General features: G+C 43.3%; 1 protein-coding gene across 5 annotated transcripts in view; it reads right to left on the bottom strand.

Annotated features, from left to right (window-relative positions):
* SENP7 (SUMO specific peptidase 7) overlaps positions 1–26386 on the bottom strand; it is a 123936-nt gene that overhangs the window by 63910 nt on the left and 33640 nt on the right. For all 5 annotated transcript variants that reach the window (XM_056556183.1, XM_056556184.1, XM_056556181.1 and 2 more), the window contains one exon: positions 8743–8828. In XM_056556183.1, the coding sequence (XP_056412158.1) occupies positions 8743–8828 (86 nt within the window). The remainder of the gene's footprint in view (positions 1–8742; positions 8829–26386) is intronic.

Raw genomic sequence — 26386 nt, 5'->3', positions numbered from 1 at the left:
CCTGTGTTTTGTTTGTCCACATGTTCTTAATGGAGTAGAGATTTGGAGAGTTTCCATGCCATGGACCCAAATTTGCAATGTTTTGTTCACTGAGCCACTTTTTAAATGGGCACTGTCATCAACTTTTAATTTATTTATGATGTAGTACATATGTACTACAACATATCTCTAATATATTTTCATTATTTTTTATTTTTTTAGTTAAAATGTTTTAATTTACGTTTGAAAACCGGCCACTAGGGGTCTCCCTCCTAGTGGCCGGCTGCAGGCTGGCGTGACGTCACGCCTGTATTTGGAACGATGCCGGCCGGGCAATCGGTCCAAATTCATTCAGCCTGCGCTCGCTCCCTGCCTGTCAATCAGACAGACGAGAGCGAGCGCATTGGCTCCCTGGTAGAGCTGGGCGGTATGACCAAATATGTGTATCACGGTATTTTTGTAACTTATGGCGATTCCGGCCAGAGCTCCTTACATGACAGTGGGCTCAGCCTATCAATGGCCGGGGCGGGACATCGCTCCGGCCGGTGATAGGCTGACGGCTGTCCGACGTTCCAGTCCCAAGGAACAGCGTGAGGCCGACGTAGGTAAGTTAAAGTTTATTTTCTTTATCTTTTGCATCCTGGGCATAAGGATACAGCGTACAGCAGTGGTCTCAAACCTGCGGACCTCCAGCTGTTGCATGCTTGGAGTTTTGCAACAGCTGGAGGTCCGCAGGCTGGGGACCACTGGCGTACAGTATAGAATTCCATCACCAGCGTCACCCAACAAAGAGGAGGAGGGCAGTGCTTGCGGGTGACACGTGAGTAGTACCCCGCTGGGCTGATCATTAATTAAGGGGGAGCAGAACAGCGCTGGCGGGTAACATGATTTGGTGGGGGGGGAGCAGAACAGCGCTGGTGGGTAACATGATTTGGTGGGAGCAGAACAGCGCTGGTGGGTCACCTGATTTGGTGGGGGGGGGGAGCAGAACAGCGCTGGTGGATCACATGATTTGGTGGGGGGGGGGAGCAGAACAGCACTGGTGGGTAACATGATTTGGCGGAAGCAGAACCGCGCTGGTGGGTCACATGATTTGGTGGGGGGGAGCAGAAAAGCGATGGTGGGTCACATGATTTGGTGGGGGGGAGCAGAACAGCGCTGGTGGGTCACATGATTTGGTGGGGGGAGCAGAACAGCGCTGGTAGGTCACATGATTTGGTGGGGGGGGGAGCAGAACAGCGCTGGCGGGTCACATATGATTAGTTCCCCGATGTGGAGAACGCGCTGAGCTGGGCTGATAATTCATTCCCAAGGGGGAGGGGCCCAACCGGTATTGCGGTATGGGAAAAATTCATTTTGTGCAGCCAAAAAATTTTGGTATTCGGTATGAACCGGTATACCACCCAGCCCCACTCCCTGGCCTCAGACGCCGGCCACTCCTCCCGCACCATGCCGCTGATGCTGCCCCTGCTGGACTCTACAGTTTGTTTGTATGTATGTTTAGGGGAGTGCAGGGATCGGGGTTTATACACGGAGGTTGGGGAAGAGCGGGGCTTGGGGTAACAGGGTAGCGCCGTGCCCCTGGCCCTAACTTATTGTTTTCAACACAGGGTGTCTCCAGCTGTTTCACCACTACAACTCCCAGCATGCCCTGACAGACAATAGATGTCAGGGCAAGCTGGGAGTTGTAGTGGTGAAACAGCTGGAGTAGATGAACTAAGGGCGGAAGTCGGCCCCCCCAGCAGGCATCAGAGACGTCGCGCCTGCTGGGGAAGTCTGCCTGGTTGTGAGCACACTACCAGGCAGCCAAGAAGACCTTTTTAATATAGTTAAAAAAAATTTAAAGCAGGGAGGAGGTTAGGGATACATGGGCAATAGGCGGGGACAGAAAAAAAATATATAGGATGGTGGGAGCTACTCTTTAATTGTTATTAATTTTGCATTGTGAAATAGTTGGCCAACATGCTGGAAAAGGCATTTGTTTTATCACCAAAATGTTACATTTTAATATCTAGGACAATTCTGCACATGGCATATTGGCATATTTGGTATGTGTTTATTTTTTTTATTTAAATAAATTGAAAATGCTGAGTGATCAAAGTTAAGTTTTTTTTTATAGAATTAAAAAATATTAATATTATTTATTATTATTATTTTTTTATATACTGAGCAAGGCTTTGCTATTACATAGCATTGCTTAGTTCTATCAGCCCTCTGCTAGTAGGGTTTGCCTGATCCGCAGCTGGTTAACATAGAGACTTTCAGAAGACCTTCGTCTACCATTGGACAGGTGTAGCTCCTGTCAAAAACTTCTTAAATGCCACGATTGCGTGATCACTAATGTTGGTAATTTCCTGTGAGTGTCGGCTGCTGAGAGCAGCCGTCACTTACAGTTTATGGAGCAAGCGCAGCTCCTTGCCTCTCTTAGATTCACTGCACTCCATGACGTAAATGTGCGTAAGGCTCAGGCAACATGCTGTACATTTACATCAGATGTTGTGAAGGGGTTAAACACTTATGAAAAGCTTATAATTGTACTTCAGTATACCATAGAAACAGCAGACTAAAACAATGAAGCAGAAAACTTTGCGAACACCAAAAATCTTTGGCAACGACTGTACACATGCCCTTAAAGGGGTACTCCGGTGGAAAACTTTTTTTTTTTTTTTAAATCAACTGGTGCCAGAAAGTTAAACAGATTTGTAACTGGATACAAAGTCACTGCCGCGGTTATACTTGTGGATAAGTGGTGCTCTGACTTGTAGAAGTGTAATATTGAAACAGATTTGATAGAAGAAATGAAAAAGCCGGCAACTCACCAACCTTCCAACTTCTGCTAATTTATTTGCACATACTCACAACAATCAGTACATCATGGGGGGACGCATTGATGTTATAGGGGGGTACCACTGAGAGGCGACAACGATGTTTCGCACTGTTAAGTGCTTCGCCGGGCCTGACTCTAGACCGGAACATGTCACCTTAAATACAGGTGGATAATTACTACTACCAATCACCATTCACTTCGACATTGACGTCACTAAAGGTAGGAGGGTTATTAATTATCTGTTATAACCACAGCGAAAAAGGACTAGATACAATTACAAAATTTAAAAACATACAGATACATCAACTTTGTCATTAAGCCCTAGTACACCTAAAGCATCAGTGGCAATGATCCAATGTGTTTCTCTTCTCAAAAGATTCTTGTCGGTTCTTATACCTGGTATAGGTGTAACCCTTTCGATGCCGGCGAACTTCAATTGTTCATGGCTTCCTCCATGTGCTTCCACTATATGGGAGATGAATCGGGGGGCACCGTTCTTAGTGCGGAGAGAATAAAAGTGTTCTCTCACTCTTGCACATAATTGTCTGATCGTCTTCCCAATATAGTAGAAGCCACATGGGCAAAAGATTACATAGACAACGTTTTTGGATCTGTATGTCATAAGTTCAGTCACAGTGTGTGTAATAGGTCCTATTCTAAATGTTTTTTGGCTTAAGTTATACTTACAAAAGCTACAATTTTTGCATTGATGGTTACCTATAGGAGCTAATTCAGTAAGCCAATCTGTTTTCTTGTTCTTATTTTTCTCTTTCTTATTATTTGTTGTTTTATTGCCTCTCCTATCGTCTTATTTTTTCTATATAAGATTAGAGGTTTTTTCTCTGCTATGTCTCTAATATCTTCATCTGTCTCTAAGATATACCAATTTCTTCTAATAGCCCTCTCCAAGGTTTTGTTAACAGGTGAGTTCTGAAATGTGAACATGAATCTCTCTGAATATGCGTTTTTTTGCCGGTTTTTATTTAATAATTCAATCCTTTGTTTTAGGTCTGCTTTTTCTTTACTTTTTTTAATAAGTGCCACCGGGTATTCTCTTTCCACTAACCGCAACTCTAGATCTGTAGCTTGTTTCTGATACGTTTCGTCCTTTACATTGTTCCTTTTCAGTCGAAAGAACTGCCCATATGGAATACCGTTTTTAACGGCTTCCATATGGGAACTTCTGTAGTGAAGGATAGTGTTTTTAGCTACTTCTTTTCTATATCCTTCGCTTAACAGTTTTCCTCTCTCAACCTTTAACTTAATGTCCAGGAATTCAAGCTCAGTGCCGCCATATTGTTGCGTAAATGCCACATTGTATTCCTGGACATTGTTTAGGTAGAGGACAAAATCTGAAAACTGAGCAGCAGTCCCTGACCAAATCAGCAGGACGTCGTCTACAAATCTGACGTATGTCCTGATGAATTGGACAAATGGGTTTTTAGATGTGTATACAACATTATTCTCAAAATTAGCCAAATACAGATTAGTGTATGTACAGGACACCGGTGTCCCCATCGGGGTCCCGGTGTCCTGTCTATACCAATTATTTTCATACATAAATGTACGGTTATTTAATATGAACCTGAGGGCCTCTTCCACAAATGTAATATATTGTTCTGACTTGGATATTCTTTTTAGGATATCTACTACTGCTTGCACTCCTGCTGTATGGGGAATTCTAGTGTAAAGACTAGTCACGTCTATCGAGGATAAGCTCCACCCCTCTTCCCATTCGATGTCATCTAAAATGGATAACAGGTGGCCAGTATCCTTTATGTACGCTGGAACTGATGGCAGGAGGGGACTTAATAGATAGTTGACATATTGGGACAAGTGTTCGGTGACTTATGCACTTTGGGGAGATGGTACCATTTAGCCGGTTTTGGGCACTCTGGAGTAAGTCTGTCTGCAGTTTTTTTGGAGATAACACCTGAGAACACAAATTTACCCCAAAAAAGCTTTTAATTTCTCTAATATTTTAGTGGTTGGGTCGCAGGTGAGGGGTGTATATGTATTGAGGTCAGACCGTTGCCTCTCGGCTTCTTCTCTATATATTTCTGACCAGGTCTATACCTGGCATCAGAAAACTAAGAAGAGTGAGCCTGCATTTTTCAAAAAGAATAACCGCAAACTATCTAAGAACCCAATACCGCAACCCAGTAATAATCAATCTGAACAAGCCTCTACTAAAACTCCTCATGATATCCCTTTAGGAAGGTCAGAACAAGACGTAGCAGGAGAAAGAGAAGAGAGAGAGCAGAGAAAAAGGAAAATAAACCTGTGGAGGAAATAAACGCAACTGTGAATGAAATTAATCTTACTAATGATCCAATTGATGAAGATACAATATCCCTATTATCCAGAGGTTTGAACTATGGACTTTAATCCCACTGTTTTTTTAAATAGACTTGGAGAGATCTATCAGGAATATTAACTTGAAAAAATTCTTTGCGAATAAACCCGCAACAGAAAAACATGGCACTCATATAGAAAGAGAATGTATTGCAATGCTTACATCAGAGTTTGGAGATAAAGATGACACTACTCAAGAATCTAATTCTCTACTTTTTTCAAAAGGAAAGAGATCAACGTTCTCACCCCCAGTTGCACCGGGTGGATTGATTGACTTATTTCAAAAAGCAGTTCTTAAAGACGTTAAGTCTATTATTATATCCTAAAGCTAATATTAATTTGCCTAGGAAAGAACAAGATGCATTAATAAAATTGAAAAAACTTAGTGATATTGTGGTCGTAAGAGCAGATAAAGGGGGAAGTGTTGTAGTGGTACCGACAGAAATATATAGAGAAGAAGCCGAGAGGCAACTGTCTGACCTCAATACATATACACCCCTCACCTGCGACCCAACCACTAAAATATTAGAGAAATTAAAAGCTTTTTTGGGCAAATTTGTGTTCTCAGGTGTTATCTCCAAAAAAAACAGCAGACAGGCTTACTCCAGAGTGCCCAAAACCGGCTAAATGGTACCATCTCCCCAAAGTGCATAAGTCACTGAGCCGACCCCCTGCACGCCCTATTGTGGCGGGGATCGGCTCAGTGACCGAACACTTGTCCCAATATGTCGACTATCTATTAAGTCCCCTCCTGCCATCAGTTCCAGCGTACATAAAGGATACTGGCCCACTGTTATCCATTTTAGATGACATTGGATGGGAAGAGAGGTGGAGCTTATGCTCGATAGACCTGACTAGTCTTTACACTAGAATTCCCCATACAGCAGGAGTGCAAGCAGTAGTAGAAATCCTAAAAAGAACATCCAAGTCAGAACAATATATTACATTTGTGGAAGAGGCCCTCAGGTTCATATTAAATAACCGTACATTTATGTATGAAAATAATTGGTATAGACAGGACACCGGGACCCCGATGGGGACACCGGTGTCCTGTACATACGCTAATCTGTATTTGGCTAATTTTGAGAATAATGTTGTATACACATCTAAAAACCCATTTGTCCAATTCATCAGGACATACGCACCACCAAAAATACAGAAAAAAATATGCACAAATAAACAGAGAATAGAAGAAAGTTAACAAAATCTTTATTAAAGTGTATTATTGATTAAAAAACAATAGTACAAGTACATAATAAAAACAAGGCACAGAAAAAGACTGCAGATGGGTAGGTGAGGACTGGAACTAAGTATAGAGAGGTAATAAATATAAATATGAGGTCAAAGGGCAATAAGAGTAAATATCAGAAGTGAAGACGCACCAAATTGCTGCTGAACGCAAGCACGAGGGCAAGGAGAAAATAGACAAAGGGATCAGACCCAAGGACCAGAGGGAACAAGTATGCCAGACCTTACCTACCAACATATGTCAGATTTGTAGACGACGTCCTGCTGATTTGGTCAGGGATTGCTGCTCAGTTTTCAGATTTTGTCCTCTACCTAAACAATGTCCAGGGATACAATATGGCATTTACGCAACAATATGGCGGCACTGAGCTTGAATTCCTGGACATTAAGTTAAAGGTTGAGAGAGGAAAACTGTTAAGCGAAGGATATAGAAAAGAAGCAGCTAAACACACTATCCTTCACTACAGAAGTTCCCATACGGAAGCCGTTAAAAACGGTATTCCATATGGGCAGTTCTTGCGACTGAAAAGGAACAATGTAAAGGACGAAACGTATCAGAAACAAGCTACAGATCTAGAGTTGCGGTTAGTGGAAAGAGAATACCCGGTGGCACTTAAAAAAAAGTAAAGAAAAAGCAGACCTAAAACAAAGGATTGAATTATTAAATAAAAACCGGCAAAAAAACGCATATTCAGAGAGATTCACGTTCACATTTCAGAACTCACCTGTTAACAAAACCTTGGAGAGGGCTATTAGAAGAAATTGGTATATCTTAGAGACAGACGAAGATATTAGAGACATAGCAGAGAAAAAACCTCTAATCTCATATAGAAAAAAATAAGACGATAGGAGAGGCAATAAAACAACAAAATAATAAGAAAGAGAAAAATAAGAACAAGAAAACAGATTGGCTTACTGAATTATCTCCTATAGGTAACCGTCAATGCAAAAATTGTAGCTTTTGTAATTATAACTTAAGCCAAAAAACATTTAGAATAGGACCTATTACACACACTGTGACTGAACTTATGACATGCAGATCCAAAAACGTTGTCTATGTAATCTTTTGCCCATGTGGCTTCTACTATATTGGGAAGACGATCAGACAATTATGTGCAAGAGTGAGAGAACACTTTTATTCTCTCCGCACTAAGAAGGGTGCCCCCCGATTCATCTCCCATATAGTGGAAGCACATGGAGGAAGCCATGAACAATTGAAGTTCGCCGGCATCGAAAGGGTTACACCTATACCAGGTATAAGAACCGACAAGAATCTTTTGAGAAGAGAAACACATTGGATCATTGCCACTGATGCTTTAGGTGTACTAGGGCTTAATGACAAAGTTGATGTATCTGTATGTTTTTAAATTTTGTAATTGTATCTAGTCCTTTTTCGCTGTGGTTCTAACAGATAATTAATAACCCTCCCACCTTTAGTGACGTCAATGTCGAAGTGAATGGTGATTGGTAGTAGTAATTATCCACCTGTATTTAAGGTGACATGTTCCGGTCTAGAGTCAGGCCCGTCGAAGCACTTAACAGTGCGAAACATCGTTGTCGCCTCTCAGTGGTACCCCCCCTATAACATCAATGCGTCCCCCCATGATGTACTGATTGTTGTGAATATGTGCAAATAAATTTGCAGAAGTTGGAAGATTGGTGAGTTGCCGGCTTTTTCTGTTTCAAGATTTGTAAATTACTTCTATTAAAAAATCTTAATCCTTCCAGTACTTATTAGCTGCTGAATACTACAGAGGAAATTATTTTCTTTTTGAAACACAGAGCTCTCTGCTGACATAACTGTCCAGAGCAGCATATGTTTGCTATGGGGATTTTCTCCCATTCTGGACAGTTCTTAAAATGGACAGAGATGTCAGCAGAGAGCACTGGAGTACCCCTTTAAACAGGATATGCCCCAGTAGTAGAAAGTCAGGTCCACATTTTGGATAAATAGATGAAAGTGACGACTTTCTAAAAAATAGTAAAAATTGACTATGTTTAGTTCAAAGTTGAAGTGTGAAATGCATTTCTCCGTATTTTTTTCATTTAATTTATATGGAACTCCAATAGTAAAGGAGGGTCTTGGTGTGTGGCATGCAACTCAGCTTCATTCGTGGGATGTATAATACCTATCATGTGGACAGGGCTCCCTTTGGTTGAATGAACGACATGCCCACAAGTAAAATACTTGGCAGCATGCAATAAGGCCAATTTTTCCGCTAGACAGCTGGAATACATTATGTTCTATATGTTAACTATAAAATGGACTTGAAAGGTGAACATCTAAGTTAAGGAGAAAAAAAAAAAATGAATAATCCAAAATACTAACAAACCTTTGGGCTCTATTGATGTTCTTTTTTCAGATTTAGCTTCAGTTTCCATTTCTATGTCCTTGGGACGGTCTAACATTTGTTCGGTCCTAAAAACAAATGTATAATTAAGGAGCGGTAGAATAAATGACAACAGATGACTTCTGACACGTGATGTAAGACGATAACTTTCTATACAGAAAGCAGATGACCATGACCTTAAAAGATTTTTATTATCAGCATATACTAGGAAGAATTTATGATGGATAGTATACATTTGAGCAGTATACGAGACAGGTGTCAGCAGAGAGCACTGTGGTCAGACAGAAAAGAAATTCAAAAAGAAAAGAATTTCCTCTGTAGCATACAGCTGCAAAAATGTACTGGAAGGGTAAAGATTATTTAATAGAAGTAATTTACAAATCTGTTTAACTTTCTGCCACCAGTTGATTTAAAAAAAAAAATTAAAAAATAATTCCACCGGAGTACCCCTTCCCTAATAAAAGTTTGAATCACCCCCACTTTTTGTATTAAAAAAAACTGTGTAAATAAAAATAAACATATGTGGTATCGCCTTGTGCGTAAATGTCTGAACTATAAAAATATATCGTTAATTAAACCGCACGGTCAATGGCGTACACGTAAAAAAAATTCCAAAGTCCAAAATAGCGTATTTTTGGTCACTTTTTATACCATTAAAAAAAAAAAAAAGTGATCAAAAAGTCCAATCAAAACAAACATGGTACCGATAAAAACTTCAGATCACGGCGCAAAAGTAATAGCCCTCTTACCGCCCCTTATATGGAAAAATAAAAAAAGTTATAGGGGTCAGAGAAGGACATTTTTCAACTTATTTATTTTGGTGCAAGTAGTTATAATTTTTTTTTAGTAGTAAAATAAAATCAAACCTATATAAATTGGGTATCCTTGCGACCGTATGGACCTACAGAATAAATATAATGTGCAATTTTTACCAAAAACTGCACTGCGTAGAAACAGTAGCCGCTAAAAATTACAAAATGTTTTTTTTTTTTTTTTTCAATTTTGCCCCACAAAAATGTTTTTTTTCTGGTTTTGCCGTAGATTTTGTGGTGAAATTATTAATGGTATTACAAAGTAAAAATTGTTGGTGCAAAGAGCAAACCCTCATATGGATATGGCGAGGAGGAAAAAACAAGAGTGGGAAAATGAAAAATTGCCAAATAGGAAAGGGGTTAAAAGGAGGAGAGAAACAAATAATGGATAATGGTGCAAAATTAATTGAATGCAAATAATGATTCTGTTTGTTAGTAAATGTGGCTGAAAACTAATGTCAAAAGAAGATTTTCTTCCCAATACTTCTCTACTATCGCATCTGTTCTGCACACAAAGGGGGGTATTTACAAAGAGTGGTGTGAATTTAGAGCACAAAAGTTGCTGTAATAGTTGCGGACATGTGCCAAATTTATCAAATTCGTAGAAACAGCAGTGGATCCAGGTGATCTCATCAATGGACGTGCTTTGATCGGCACTCTCCTCCATGGATCAGCAGAATAAAATGAAATTTAAATAACCGCTAGGAAATGGATAGTTTGTAAAAGAACCAGGAAGATTTATTCTTCCAGCATGCAAAATGTACAGAACGACGCGTTTCAAGGGGCGGGGATCCCCTCGTCAAAATATTTTCTGGTATATTCGTTTAGAAACCAGATCAATGTGTGCCACAGCATTCTCCGATGACATGACAACTCATATGTACAGAAAGATTCAGATTAATAATAAATAAAATCACACATCGGAAACTAGTATTAGTGTAGTCCTTTGATAGTAAAATGGAATAAAAATAAGCACGGGGCTTCAGTAATGGCCACGGCGCCTGTACCTACACGTGCAGCTGCGCTTACAGTGGACCCGGCTGCTGCAGAGACCACAGTGACAGCCACACAGGAGGCACCTCTACGCTCTGCAATTCAGGAAGGTGAGGGGCATAGTGAAGCACCAGGCCCAGAACAAATGGATATAGCACATGATGGCCCTGCAGTACAGAAGCTTCCCTTCTCACCTGAAGGGGATTCCCCAATAGTAGACAAGTTAACACTGTCCAGCCCACTTAACATTGCCTGTCTTACTACTTCCAACCAAAATCAGCTGACAGACTCTGCCACGTTAGCAGCAGAAGTGGCGCAAAGCATTACCCCTAGTGTACATCGCATTGTGGAGGACGCACTATGGTCTGAGCTCCAAAAGCTGCAAATTGAAGTAGCTGACCATTCTAGCCACCTAGGAGAAACCGAGCACCGCAGAAGATGGCGATGTTATTCTGTAGAGACGTGTACAGACTGTTGAGTGTGAACTCGCAAGGGTGAGCGAAAAATTGGAAGACCTGGAAAACAGGTCCAGGAGAAATAATTTGCGTATAGTGGGAGTAAAGGAGTCGGTGACCTCGATAGACCTACAAAAGTTTCTGCGAGCGCGACGTACCTAAAGCTCTGGGACTGACACACCCTTGCAGAGTTGAGAGGGCCCACCGTATTGGAGCAGCGGTTGAATCCTCCTCAGGGCCGGCGGCGCTGGCTAACCGGCCTAGGCAAGTCATCCTGAGATTGCTGGACTTTAATGATAAAGTGTACATTTTGAGGGCTTATAGGTGCAAATCCCAACAGCTGGTGGTGCATGGCATGCGGCTATTGATCTTCGAGGACTGCAAAACGTCGCAGAGCCTTCAGTTCCATCTGCACTTCCCTTTACAAATCCAACTGCCGCTTCCAGTTTCAATACCGGGCGCTCCTCAGAGTATTTCATGCCGATGGGTCCATATCGGTTTACAAGACCCCGGAAGCAGCCGCTGCTGCCCTGGAGCGTATCAAGGCACCCGCTGTCTCTAGACGCTCACGACCAACAACCAGCAGATCCCGTTCCCCTCATGAGGATAGACTTCCAGATCTACCATCCGTGAGGATCCTCGTTCACCGACTCCACTAGATCGTCGCAGACGTCACCGCTCACCAAGGGACCATAGGGTTAACAACAGACGGCACTCACCTAACTGAGCCTTCGTCATTCTACTACTGTTCCTGTTCAGCCTCCAGGACTACTCCAAGTTTCCGGGACGATCATCGCAGGTTTACCCGTTTTGTCTACCTATTTTAATGTTTTTTCCCATTTTCTTATACTTATACTGGTACTGCCGGAACTAGGGGTTTTCTATTTTATGATGCTGATGACAGCCCCTCACAAGGGTTTTATTTTCCCACTTTATTGTTACGGGAATAGGGAATGTGATACTATCTCCACTGTGATCTAGGGGGTGGGGGGGGGTAGGCACTTGTCTTACTTAGTGGGACCTGATGAACCCTCCATCACCTGAAAAAAGGAAGTCTCCTATCCTGCATGGCCGAGCCCTGGGAATTAGCAGGGTTCGCCTAGGACTTTTTGGAGTTTACTGTCTGGTTTTTCAATGGTTTTGTTTTTTCGGTTATTTAAGGTCGCCAAAAGGCGCACACTCAGGGTATTGTTCACCTAACGCACATCTTGTGCTATATTTGCTTTATTTTACATGCAATACAGCTGTTCACACTCCTGATGACACATTGGTGCTGCTCTGATACTATGTCTATATACCATCAACTACTATGCCCCATAACCAATTGCCAAGATGGTAAACCTTATCACTTGGAATGTCAAAGGCCTGCGATCGCCTCAAAAACGCAGACTCCTACTTCGCTATCTGAAAAAATCTCACCCTGATATTGTCCTGTTACAAGAAACTCACTTATCCTCTGACGACTTTTCTCGGATGCAGCAACAATGGGTTGGACAGGTATTTGGTTCTTCAGCAGTAGACGGCAAGGCAGGTGTCATCACCTTGATTCATAAAGAGTTTCCTTTCTCGTTGTTATCCCATATAGCAGATAAGGAAGGTAGATTATCACACTTACAAATAGAGCATAATGGAGAGGTTTTTAGCATATATAATATCTATGCTCCGAATGGAGAAAATAGTTCATTCTTTACTCACCTAACAGACCAAATTCAGACTGACGGTTCCTCTGGGAAGATTGTAGGGGGTGACTTCAATTCAGTACCCTTCCCTCATGTAGACCGCAAGGGATCCACTGGGATGCCCAGGACTATTAGACCCAGTGATCGGGTGATCCCTCCTATGTTAGAGCGACTCAATTTACTGGATGTGTGGCGGGTATCGCACCCGGACGACAGAGTTCACTCACTTCTCTCATGCTCATCAGTCTTGGTCCCGTATCGATCTCTTTTTAATCAGTGCAGGGTTAACTACCCGGGTGGGGACTGTGAGCATTGGAGAATTGGTAATATTGGACCACCCGCCTGTACTCCTCTCCCTCCTACCCACGTGTCCTAGGGGTACAGATATCCTATGGCGCTTTCCCTCCTCTTTCACTAAAGAGGAATCCTTCATAGAACTTCTAAGGGGCTGGTGGCTAGAATTTGCTGCTGACAATTCCTCCCACCAGGACGACCCCTTATTATATTGGGAAACGGGTAAAGCAGTCCTCCGAGGTAAACTTATATCCCATCTTAAATCCCTCAAATCGACAGCTCATACGACTTTCCTATCAGCTAGCACAAAATTACACCAGGCCTATGCACTATTTTTGGGATCCCCCACTGAAACAAAAAGAGAAGCGTGGAAATCAGCGAGGACTCAGTTTGAGTTATGGCTAGACAGGCGGGAAAGGCTGACCCGTTCATACCTGGAGGTGGACCTCTTTTGTCAGGGGAACAAGACGGGCCGCTTGCTGGCAAATTTAGCTAAAGGTCGCCACCAACCGAGCCACATTATCAAATTGAGGGATACAGCTGGTTCACTACATACCGATCCACACTCACTTAATAGTATACTGGCAACATACTACACTAAATTGTATCAAGACCCTCCCTTAAGTACCCCAGCGGGAGAGGACTTCCTCAGAAATAAACAACTGCCACGTCTATTGAACAGAACAGATATACTAAATGCCCCGGTTAGAAATACTAAATGCCCCGGTGACCGAGGATGAAATCCAAACCACCATTCGTAATCTGCATAATGGTAAGGCCCCCGGGCCAGATGGGTATTCGGGCAAATTCTATAAGGCCCTATTACCTCAGGTGTCCCCTATCTTGCGGGATGTATTCTCTATCTCAGTGATTCCCAACCGCGGTGCCGCGGCACACGTGTGTGCCGTTCAGCACTGCCCGTGGTGCCGCGGGATTTTGCCATTATTTTTTACTATTATTTTTTTTTAAATGTCCCGCCCCGGCCTGACGGCGCAGGGGGGGAAGGGAAGTCTGCGTGCGCACTGCGCACACAGCGTCTCCTGTGTTCCCCTCCGTCCCCTGCGTCTGCCGCGTGACCCGTGTTCCCCTCCTTCCCCCTCTGTTCCCTGTGTCCCCCTCCTTCACTCTCCGTCTCCTGCGTCCCCCTCTCCCTTGCGGCGCAGTGAGCCGGATATGGTGCCCTGGGGCGGAACGAGCTGCACCTGCGCCGGACTCCAGTGCCTCCTGTGGAACTGCAAGCTGCGCGGGCCGGCTTGCTTAAGGTACCGTACCCTTTCCACCCCTCTGTTCACCTTCTCAACCCTGTCTAAATCCCCCCACCGTCACCCAGGTCCACCCTCTACCCCCCCCCCCCCGACCCCGTCACTCATGTCCACCCCCCCTGTCAGCCATGTCCGCCTTGTCCACCTCCCTGTCCATCTCTATCACCCATGTCCACCCCCCCTGTCACCCATGTCCACCCCCCTCAGTCACCCATGTCCACCCCCCTCAGTCACCCATGTCCACCCCCCTCAGTCACCCATGTCCACCCCCCTCAGTCACCCATGTCCACCCCCCTCAGTCACCCATGTCCACCCCCCTCAGTCACCCATGTCCACCCCCCTCAGTCACCCATGTCCACCCCCCCTGTCACCCATGTCCACCCTTCCCTGTCACCCATGTCCACCCTTCCCTGTCACCCATGTCCACCCTTCCCTGTCACCCATGTCACCCATGTTCACCTTCCTGTCACCCATGTCCACCCCCCATCACTCATGTCCCCCCACCTATCATCCCCATCAGCCATGTCCACTCTCCTGTCATCCATGTCTGCCTTGTCCACTCCCGTCCATCCCTGTCACTCATGTTTACCCCCGTCTACCCCCGTAGTCTACTCTGTCACCCATGTCCACCCTCCTGTTCACCCATCAGTCCCTTTGTTACCCCAGTCCACCCCTCTGTCACTCCTGTCCCTCTTTTCCCCCTTGTCCACCCCTCTGACCCCGTCTCCCGTGTCCACCCTCCTGTCACCCATGTCCACCCCTTGTCCACCCCTATGCCCCCGTCACCCATGTTCACTCTTCTACACCCATCTATCACCCTTGTACACCTCTCTACACCCCTCTGTCACCCATGTACACTTCTCTACAACCCATGTACACTTCTCTACAACCATCTGTCACCCATGTACACTCCTCTATACCCCTCTGTCACCCATGTTCACTCCTCTGTACCCCTCTGTCACCCATGTACACTCCTCTGTACCCCTCTGCCACCCATGTACACTCCTCTACACCCCTGTCACCCATGTACACTCCTCTGTACACCTCTGTTACCCATGTACACCCATCTGTCACCCATGTACACTCCTCTACACACCTGTCACCCATGTACACTCCTCTATACCCCTGTCACTCATGTACACTCCTCTACACCCCTCTGTCACCCATGTACACCCATCTGTCACCCATGTACACTCCTCTACACCCCTGTCACCCATGTACACCCATCTGTCACCCATGTACACTCCTCTATACCCCTCTGTCACTCATGTACACTCCTCTATACCCCTGTCACCCATGTACACCCATCTGTCACCCATGTACACTCCTCTATACCCCTCTGTTACCCATGTACACTCCTCTACACCCATCTGTCACCCATGTACACCCATCTGTCACCCATGTACACTCCTCTACACCCATCTGTCACCCATGTACACTCCTCTATACCCCTCTGTCACTCATGTACACTCCTCTATACCCCTCCGTCACCCATGTACACTCCTCTATACCCCTGTCACCCATGTACGCTCCTCTACACCACTGTCACCCATGTACGCTCTTCTACACCCCTGTCACCCATGTACGCTCCTCTATACCCCTGTCACCCATGTACGCTCCTCTACACCACTGTCACCCATGTACACTCCTCTAAACCACTGTCATCCATGTCCACCCCTCTGTCACCCATGTAAAAAAAAAAGAAAAAAAAGCTTGGCGCCTAATAGGTTTGTTTTGCAGGTTTAACGGTGAAGAATTGTGTGTGGAAGAAATCATGATGATGGCGCAGACCAGATGGAGAAGAGAAGGCAACGATGCAAATTAGAGAAGACGTCATTGGTGAGTTGCTGTATAAAGCAGCACTTTAAACTACATACCCACTGATAAATAGATATAGTGCATTGCGTTTTTTACCGTTTTTTCCTTTTTCTTGCTCGTCAACCTCGGTAGCGGTGCCCCGTGGAAACAAAAATTTCCGAGGTGTGCCCCGACCCGAAAAAGGTTGGGAAACACTGCTCTATCTACATGATGTCGGGCAGGGTGTCCACGGAGTCATCATTGGCCTATATTAAAGTTCTACCCAAGCCTGGCAAAGATCCCTATGACCCTGGCTCTTATAGGCCAATATCCCTGATAAACCAAGATATTAAATTACTATCTAAGATCCTGGCTGACAGATTATCTAACCTTATGCCAAGTTTAGTGGGATGTCATCAAGTGGGTTTCATTAGAAACCGCTCCGCCACTATGAACATACGAACGGTGAGGTCAGTGCTGGACAGGTTACAGCACCAGCCCCTGCCAGGAGATCGACCGGCTCTTCTAGCCCTAGATGCAGAGAAGGCTTGTGATAATGTAAGGTGGGACTGGCTGGGACTAGTGCTGGATCGTTTTGGCACCAGAGGGGCATTTTGGGAATACATAACGGGGATATATAGGTTGCCCATGGCGAGGGTGCATACGCCAGGCATCCTCTCAGCGCCTTTTGCACTCAGTAAGGGCACTAGACAGGGATGCCCGTTCTCACCGCTCCTATTTGATCTAGCTATTGAACCACTCGCCAAACACCTTATATCATCTACTACTTTATATGACGGTATCCAAGTGGGAAACCGCACGGTTAAATTGACTATGTTTGCGGACGACATATTATTGTTCATGAATACCCCGGACCGTTCATTAGAGAGGGTCCTAAATTTTCTGGATTATTTTTTTTAGTTTTTCAGGATACAAAAACCAATGTACACAAATCGGAACTGCTTCCGCTGGGAAATTCTCCCCCAAGATGGTTGCCCTTGGTAGCTGATTTGGGGGTCAAAATTGCTTCATCCTCGGTAACTTATCTAGGCATCTTAGTGGGTAAGACCCCCAATACCCTCTACAGGTTGAACTACCCTCCCCTTTTTAACAAAATAATGACGGAATTAAGGAGATGGATGGGTTTGCCTATAACATTTATGGGCCGTTGTCACTTGATCAAGATGGTCAGCATTTCCCGCCTCCTTTATCCCTTATAAACTTTACCACTCCTGTCCACGCATATCGCTTCAAAAACTTATGCTAGGTAAATTAGAGGGGGGCCTCAACTTCCCAAATCTGAGATGATATAATCTAGCAATGTCTCTTTAGGTTTGTGGCGGACTGGATCCATGGGACTTCCTGGCATGCCATTACGTAACTTGAGGGAGCGTTGACTTCTCCATGGAAGTTATCGGCTTTGTTGCATACACCTTATGCTGAATTGCCCCCTGTGGTGAGGCGATCGGTCATATTAAAGGACACGGTGGTGGCATGGAAGGAGGTCCGCAAATTGTTTCAGCTCCCGTTCCTAATGTCTAAACATTTTCCCCTTTCTGGGCACCCTCTTCTTCCTATGGGTATTTCCCAGGACACACTGAACCAGTGGGGTGAAAGGGGCCTGAGTAGAGCTGGCGATCTTATGGATCGTACTGCGAACTGCTGGATTCCTCCATCTACATTATTGACTACCTACCAGCTCCCACCAGCTCACCTATTCCCTTTTATCAAAGTTTATTCATTCTGTAAACATAGACTGCGTCTCCTTCACAAAGAAGCCCCAATAAACGAAGTGGACACGCTCATCGGTAATAGCCCCAGAAAATTATCGATTTCTACCATATATCCGACATTGAAAAAAGCCCTGTTGAAAGTTAACCCCGACACCCTCTTCTCTTCCTGGAACAAGTGGATACCTGGTGAGGATATATCGGAGTGTATATTACAGGGTTGGCATAAGGTACGCAAGTATGTCATCAATGAAAGGTGGCGCGAAACCTATTTTAAATTGGCCCACAGGGCATTGTATGGCTTTAGTATACTTCCAACTCCGAATTTCCCCAACAGGATCACAGCCTGCCCAAAATGTTCAGCACCACTGACTGACACTTGGCATGGAGTATGGACCTGCCCTCTCACGCAGGATTACTGGCACATAGTCCTTGACTATATTCACGAGACATGGCACATTACTCTTCCCTTCACGCCTCGATCCTTATTATTCCACCAATTTCGACCACCTGAAGGAATTTACCTCCCCTCCCAAAGGTGCCCCCATTGGTACACATAGTCTTACTGGTTGCACTGCGGTGCATTTTTGCATCCTGGCTATCATCTTCGACTCTTACCCATAATATGCTACTATCCCAGTTAAAACTGTTCTGTAATATTGACATATTAGACACTGAAAGACACAAAACTACACTCACACAGAAATTCTTTGCAAAATGGGAGATATTTATTACAACTGCTTACTCAACGGAAATTGAGGACATAGTGAGACCTTTTAGTCATACCGAATGGTACTGCAGGGGGGCACTGGGGGACACTCTAGGGGCTTTGCGTCTTCCATCATATTAGCACATAGGGTCGGAATATCTGACAAGAACTATCTTTCCATGCACTTTAGTACCTTTTGTCATTCTGGAGTTTTCATCGTAGACACTCACCTACTCATTATGTATGACACGTACGGGTAGGCTATTCTTTTCTTTTCTTTGCACTGATATATGGATGCTGTATTGCGTTTTGTATTCTTTTTGCAGTTGGTTTCTACTGACTATGTTTCCTTTTTGTACACTGTTTTAATTTGAAAATAAATAAAACTTGTTTAAAAAAAAAAAAAGGTAGTAGGACTGACAGAACTGCCTTCTTAATGTGTTCGCTACATCTGCCTGTTTTTACAGGGCTCATTCTGCAGTGAAGAGTACAATGTACAATTCTCATGCACGACATGTACATCTCCATCAAGAAGGAAAGTAATAATACACACCGCCTAACAAGGCAACCAGTGGCCATGGCAAACATTATTTGTAATATTTCCAGCACTAAATAAGTAAACTAAACAACTTTTGTCCTACATATATGGGATGTGAAACCATTTCACGATCGCTGGAGATGGTACACATGAAAACTGGCATGTGTCACATCATTGGCAGGCAAATACTTTAGGAGAATGGTACGGGGCAAAGGTTATGGCATACGAGAATAACCCTGCAGGAGGGGGTGTAGCTGGAGAGGCAGAGGGGGAACTCTGCTGAAATACCAGGCTGAAATCCATCTTCTATGTACTCCATGCAGTTGAGGAATGGTTGAGGGCTGATCCATCCAAGAAGCACCAATAGGCACAATACCCACCATGGGATGTGTACTATTCCAAATCCCAATTTTTTTTTTTTTTTTTATGTTTGCCTTGTTGCAGTTATTTTACGAGGGTCCTGTGGATGGCACCTTTAGGCTATTATTTTGTGAACATATTTAGGCCTACACAGAGACAGACATTTAGACAGAATTCATATCATGGTTTTTGTCTCCCATCAAGCTATACGTAGGCAACCTGTCAAAAAGGTATCTCAATGTATAGCCTGTGTCCCTAGTAAGCCCTGTGAATTCAATAGTTCTATTAAACTATGTTCAGCCTGTGTTAGGTTTCCTGAACGTATTTCTGTGTGGAACATGGATCTACCATATTAGAGTCTAGCTCAGAAACAACATACATTCGAGAGACTGACTGAATGTAGTCCCTTTGTTTCACATCAATTTACTATTACCATAACTAATCTAAGAATTAATGAAAATTTCCTATGAAACTATTGCAAAATCGGTTACATTGAAACCTAAGGGTGCGAGACCCTTGCCTTCAGATATATTTATGTAAAACAAAACTAGATCATATGTAATTTAACCGGTACAGTTCCCCAGATAAAAATTTAAGTGTCACTGTTCTATGTAAAACCTGTTAACATGTTGCACAGACATGTCAAAAGTTTGGATAGCTCTGGATCTCAGTCCTGAGACCATCTGCAATCATGAGTTATAACATGTAAAGTGTGCAGCAGTGCTCTTTGCTCTCCAGCTGGCTGGCAGATTCTACGTATTCACTGCATTAGAATTAATGGTAAAGGAGTTGGGTTTGATTGACAGCCAGGGATTGAGGTGTGCTGTTGCGCACATCACCCGTCTGTAACTCGTGTAACCCAGGACTGAGACCCAATGCAATCTAAACTTTTCACATGTTTGAGCAAAATGTCAAGTTTTTCCAAATGATAGTGATGCTTTATGGTTAGCTCAGCCGTGCAGAACAGTTTTATAGGACAACAATATTCACACTAGGTCACCTAAATGTGTATACCACACTATACCTGGACAAGCATAGGCTTTCTGAAGAACCTTGCAAAATTTGGTTTGCTGATGTGCTGTTAGAGATGGGTGATGAAATGGAATTTATAAGGTACTGCGACACTCATGAAGGTTTGGTGGTAGAAGGCAGGTATATTTCTCCCAGGTTCCTTTACTATGGGAGGTAACTCCAGAGCCTCTCACCTGCCAGGTGATTGATTAGGTGAATGTGAGGGGCGGATATAAAAGAGAAGCCAGGAGGTCAGATCTCTCTGTCTGAGGACACAGAACGCCTGTCTGTGAAGTGACTCACGTGAGTAAAGGTTGCTGAAAGCTTTAGCTGGCAGAGAAGCTCTCCAGCTGGTAGTGAGGGTCATCACTTGTATAGTTAGTGCCGGACAGGCAAGGTTTTTCTTTTGTTCCTGTATTGTTTTTTTTATTTGGCTTGCAATCTTTCTAATAAACCTGACCAAGAGTCAGATTGCATGAACTTGCTGCTGTTTGCCTGATTTGGATAAAGACAGACATGTGTCCCTTTCCCTCAGCAAAAGGGCGATCCCTGACACTTCTCACAATTGGTGGAGGATGCGGGCAACACTTTAAGGTGAAGTTGTTGCTGGGACCCACAGATTTGGACAGCAAGCAGCTGTCACCACAGCAGAGGGTTCTGAACAGTCTCCCACAGCAGGAGCGAACTGTGTTAAAGTGACAAATAATGGATGACTTAGTAAAGGCCTTGGTGCAGTCTGTTGCTGCGCAGCAAGAGGCTACCAGAGAGCAGCAGCATACAAATCGCCTGCTGGGGTGTTAAAGGCTCACTGTACCCCTTGTTACGTTCCTTGAGGGGTGTAGTTTCCAAAATAGTGTGCCATGTGGGTTGTTTTTTTCTTCGCTGTTCTGGCACCAAAGGGGCTTCCTAAAGGTGACATGCCCCCCCAAAAACCATTTCAGCAAAATTCCCTCTCCAAAATCCCATGGTCTCTCCTTCCCTTCTGAGCCCTCTAGTGCACTCACGGAGCACTTTACATCCACATATGAGGTATTTCCTTACTCCAGAGAAATGTGGTTACCAATATTGCAGGGATTTCTCTCATTTTACCCCATGTAAAAATTCAAAAAATGGCTCTACAAGAACATGCGAGTGTAAAAAAATATGAAGATTTAGAATTTTCTCCTTCACTTTGCTTCTATTCCTGTGAAACACCTAAAGGGTTAAACTTTCTGAATGTCATTTTGAAAACTTTGATGGGTGCAGTTTATAATGGGGTAATTTATGGGGTATTTCTAACATGAAAGCCCCTCAAATCCACTTTAAACAGAACTGGTCCTTGAAAAATTCCGATTTAAAAATTTTCGTGAAAAATTTGAAAATTGCTGTTGAACTTTGACGCCCTCTAATGTCTTCAAAAAGTAAAAAATGTCAACTTTATGATGCCAACATAAATGTAGACGTATTGTATATGTGAATCAATATATAATTTATTTGGAATATCCATTTTCCTTAAAAGCTGAGTTTCAAAGTTAGAAAAAATGCAAAATTTTCATAAAACTTTGGGATTTTTCACCAAGAAAGGATGCAAGTAATGAAGAAAATTTACCACTATGTTAAAGTAGAATATGTATGTGTATATATATATATATATATATATATATATATATATATATATAAATATGCTGCTCTGGACAGTTCCTAAAATGGACAGCAGAGGTCAGCAGAGAGCACTGTGGTCATGACATCAGAGGAAATGCATTTCTTTTTTGGATTTCTCTTTAGTATACAGCCCCTAAAAAGTACTGGAAGGCTTAAGATTTTTTTATAGAAGTAATTTTCAAATCTGTTTAACTTTCTGGGGACTATTCAAGTGTAAAAAAAAATGTAAAAAAATGTAAAAGTAAAAGTAAAAAAAAGTGAAAAATCCCCTCCCCCAATAAAAAAGTAAAACGTCCGTTTTTTCCTATTTTACCCCCAAAAAGCGTAAAATTATTTTTTTTATAGACATATTTGGTATCGCCGCGTGCGTAAATGTCAGAACTATTAAAATAAAATGTTAATGATCCTGTACGGTTAACGGCGTGAACGAAAAAAAAAAAAAGTACAAAATTCCTACTTTTTTAATACATTTTATTAAAAAAAAATTATAAAAAAATGTATTAAAAGTTTTTTATATGCAAATGTGGTATCAAAAAAATGTACAGATCATGGCGCAAAAAATGAGCCCCCATACCGCCGCTTATACGGAAAAATAAAAAAGTTATAGGTCATCAAAATAAAGGGATTATAAACGTACTAATTTGGTTAAAAAGTTTGTGATTTTTTTTAAGCGCAACAATAATATAAAAGTATGTAATAATGGGTATCATTTTAATCGTATTGACCCTCAGAATAAAGAACACACGTCATTTGTACCATAAATTGTACGGCGTGAAAACGAAACCTTCCAAAATTAGCAAAATTGCGTTTTTCGTTTTAATTTCCCCACAGAAATAGTGTTTTTTGGTTGCGTCATACATTTTATGATATAATGAGTTATGTCATTACAAAGGACAACTGGTCGCGCAAAAAACAAGCCCTCATACTAGTCTGTGGATGAAAATATGAAAGAGTTATGATTTTTAGAAGGCGAGGAGGAAAAAATGAAAACGTAAAAATTTAATTGTCTTTAAGGCCAAAATAAGCTGAGTCCTTAAGGGGTTAAGGTGAAAATAAGCTGCGTCCTTAAGGGGTTAAAGAGGGCACACCTGATAGGCCCGCAACACCTGACTTAAGCCCTGAGCCACTTGAGATTTCCCCAGTGGAGGATGTAGTTGGGGTGTCTTCAGAAAGGCGTTTAACCTTTCCCTTTTCTGCTATGACAGGGGATTTAGGAGAACAACTACTAGAGAAGAAACTCAAGGGATCCCTCAGCAATGTATACCTGATTTAGAGGTCAGAAATGAGGACTTTCAAAGTGAGCAGTTCTCTAGCTCGAGCCAGAGAAAATGTAAAAGTAATAAATGGTGTACATGTGGATCTCGGGGCTAGGCTTGCTTTCCCATATATGTTCCTGGAAAATGATTTACTGTACCAGATTGATTAAAAAAAGGAGGATACCGTAAAGCAGCTAGTGGTTCTAAAGGCTTTTAGGAGAACAGTTTTAGATCTGGCAAACAGGCACATTGTAGGGGGCCATCTGGGGGTCCAGAAAACTACAGAGAGAATTTTGCTTAGATTCTTCTGGCCTGGTGTACATCATGATATAAGAGTATTGTGAATCATGCCCAGAGTGTCAGATTTCTGCCCCTAGGCCTCATTTTCACAGCCCCCTAGTTCCCTTACCAATCATTGAGGTACCATTTGAATGGGTTGGGATGGATTTAGTTGGTCCCCTGGTAAGGTCAGCCCGTGGTCACTAACATATTTAGTCATAATGGATTATGCTACACGGGTGTTAGCACTTATTCCTACTGTAGAGAGTAAGTTTCGGGCCAAATGGCAGGGTCCTTACTCTATTATAGAAAGAGTAGGCAAGGTGAATTATAGAGTTCACCAACCAGATAAAAGAGAACCTGAGCAGATTTACCATGTTAATCTGATCAAGTCTTGGAAAGACAGGCAAGCTCTGGCTACGACTGTCATTTTGCCAGCCTGTGATGGTACTGTAATACCTACTGTTAATATAGTAGAGTCTCTGTCTGAAAAGCTAGACAATTGGTGATTCATAACAAAGACTACTTTTCTGGCAGACCAGGATCCCTCTCATAAAACATGACATTGTAACGGAACCTGGAGTAAGGGTACATGTAGGGCCCTATAGAATCCCTGAGGCTAGGCGAGAGGCAGTATCTAAGGAGGTCAAAGAGATGCTGGAATTGGGGGTGATTGAGGAATCTCATAGTGAGTGGTTCAGCCCAATCGTGTTAACTCTAAAACCGGATGGTACTATAAGATTTTGTAACAACTTTAGAAAGTTAAATTCTGTGTCTAAGTTTTATGCATATCCTATGCCAAGGGTAGATGAGCTTATAGACCGGCTGGGCACAGCTCACTAAATCACATAACTAGATCTGATGAAAGGTTATTGGTAGATTCCTATGACTCAATCTGCCAAAGAAGACAGCATTTTCCACACCTGACTGTTTGTTTCAGTATGTAGATATGCCCTTCGGCTTACATGGGGCTCCCGCGACCTTCCAAAGGTTAATGGATAGTGTTAAAACCACATAGGAAATATGCTTCTGCCTATCTTGACAACATAGGTGAGTCTCCCAGTCAGGGCTATGTATCACCATCGGACGTACAGGCAGTAATTGACAGTTTACAGGTAGCAAGTCTGACAGCTAACCAAGGAAAATGTTGCATTGGTGTAGAAGAAGCCAAATATTTGGGTTACATAATCGGAAGAGGTACAATCAAGCCCCAGATCGAATCAATCCAGAAGTGGTCCCAACCTCTGAATAAAAAAAACAGGTGAGGGCATTCCTGGGAATTACAGGTTATTATAGACCGTTCATACCCAATTTTGCACCCATAGCTAATCCCCTGTCTGATCTCACCAAGGGAAAAGACTCAGTAATGTTAAGGTGGAACCCTGAAGCAGAAAAAGCATTCCAAAGATTGAAATTGGCCCTTCGTTCCCAGCCAGTCTTGATCAAGCACGATATTAAAGGAGTACTCCGGTGCACACTTTTTTCATTTTATCCCGTCCGGGCTGCAAAATAAAAGAAAAAACACTTTATCTTACCTGCCAACGAGCCCCTGGAGCTCCGGTACAGGTGTTCGGTCCCCGGGCTGTATTCTTCTTACTTCCTGTTAGCCCGGCACGTCACACGGAGCTTCAGCCTATCACTGGCCGAGGCGGGACATCGCTGCGGCCGGTGATAGGCTGAAGCTCCGTGTGACGTGCCGAGCTAACAGGAAGTAAGAAGAATACAGCACGGGGACCAAACACCTGTACCGGAGCTCCGGGGGCTCGTTGGCAGGTAAGAGAAAGTGTGTTTTCTTATATTTTGCAGCCCGGACGCGATAAAATGAAAAAAGTGTGCACCAGACTACTCCTTTAAAAAAGGAGTTTGTGGTGCAGACGGACACATGAGACAGGAATAGGAGCTCTCCTGTCACTAATCAGGAATGGAGAGGAACATCCTGTGCTTTATTTAAGCAGCAAGCTGAATAAGCATGAGAGAAATTATGCAATTGTAGAGAAGTGGGCCCTTGAGTCCCTCAAATATTTGTTGGGAAGAAAGTTTAGGTTAGTCACTGACCATGCCCCTCTGAAGTGGATGTACCTAAGTAAAGAGAAAAATAGCAGGGTAACAAGATGGTTTCTAGCTCTGCAGACCTACAGAGCTTAGGTCTGGTCGGCTGCAGGGAAACGTGTTCACTGCCTTTTGGTTACAAGTGCTCATTCCCAGTGGCCTGAGCAGAGGGGGGATATGTGACCCTCGTGCAGGTTTGGTGGTAGAAGGCAGGTATATTTCTCCTCCTTTCCTATGTGAGGTAACTCCAGAGCCTCTCACCTGCCAGGTGATTGGTTAAGGTGAATGTGAGGGGCGGATATAAAAGAGAAGCCAGGAGGTCACAGAACGCCTGTCTGTGGAGAGACTCATGTGAGTAAGGTTGCTGAAAGTATTTTTTGTTAGCAGAGAGAAGCTCTCCAGCTGGTAGTGAGGGTCATCACTTGTATAGTTAGTGCCGGAAAGGCAAGGTTTTCTTTTGTTCCTGTATTATTTTTATTTGGCTTGCAACCTTTCTAATAAACCTGACCAAGAGTTAGATTGCATGAACTTGTTGCTGTTTGCCTGATTTGGATAAAGACAGACACGTGTCCCTTTCCCTCAGCAAAAGGGCGATCCCTGACTCTTCTCACAGTACGTAGAAAAATCAATACAAAAATTTGAGCCTGCTATATTATTTTGTGAAGACTGTCTTCCTGAACCAGACCTTAGGATATCCCTCAGGATAACTTTGGATTGCATGTTTAGATATAACAGATACATATACCGTATTTTACGCCCTA

This window comes from Hyla sarda, chromosome 2 (assembly GCF_029499605.1).
Source record: "Hyla sarda isolate aHylSar1 chromosome 2, aHylSar1.hap1, whole genome shotgun sequence".
NCBI classification, from domain to species: Eukaryota; Metazoa; Chordata; class Amphibia; order Anura; family Hylidae; genus Hyla; species Hyla sarda.
The sequence above is the reverse complement of the archived record's forward strand: the minus strand, read 5'-3'. Positions and strand labels throughout refer to the sequence as shown.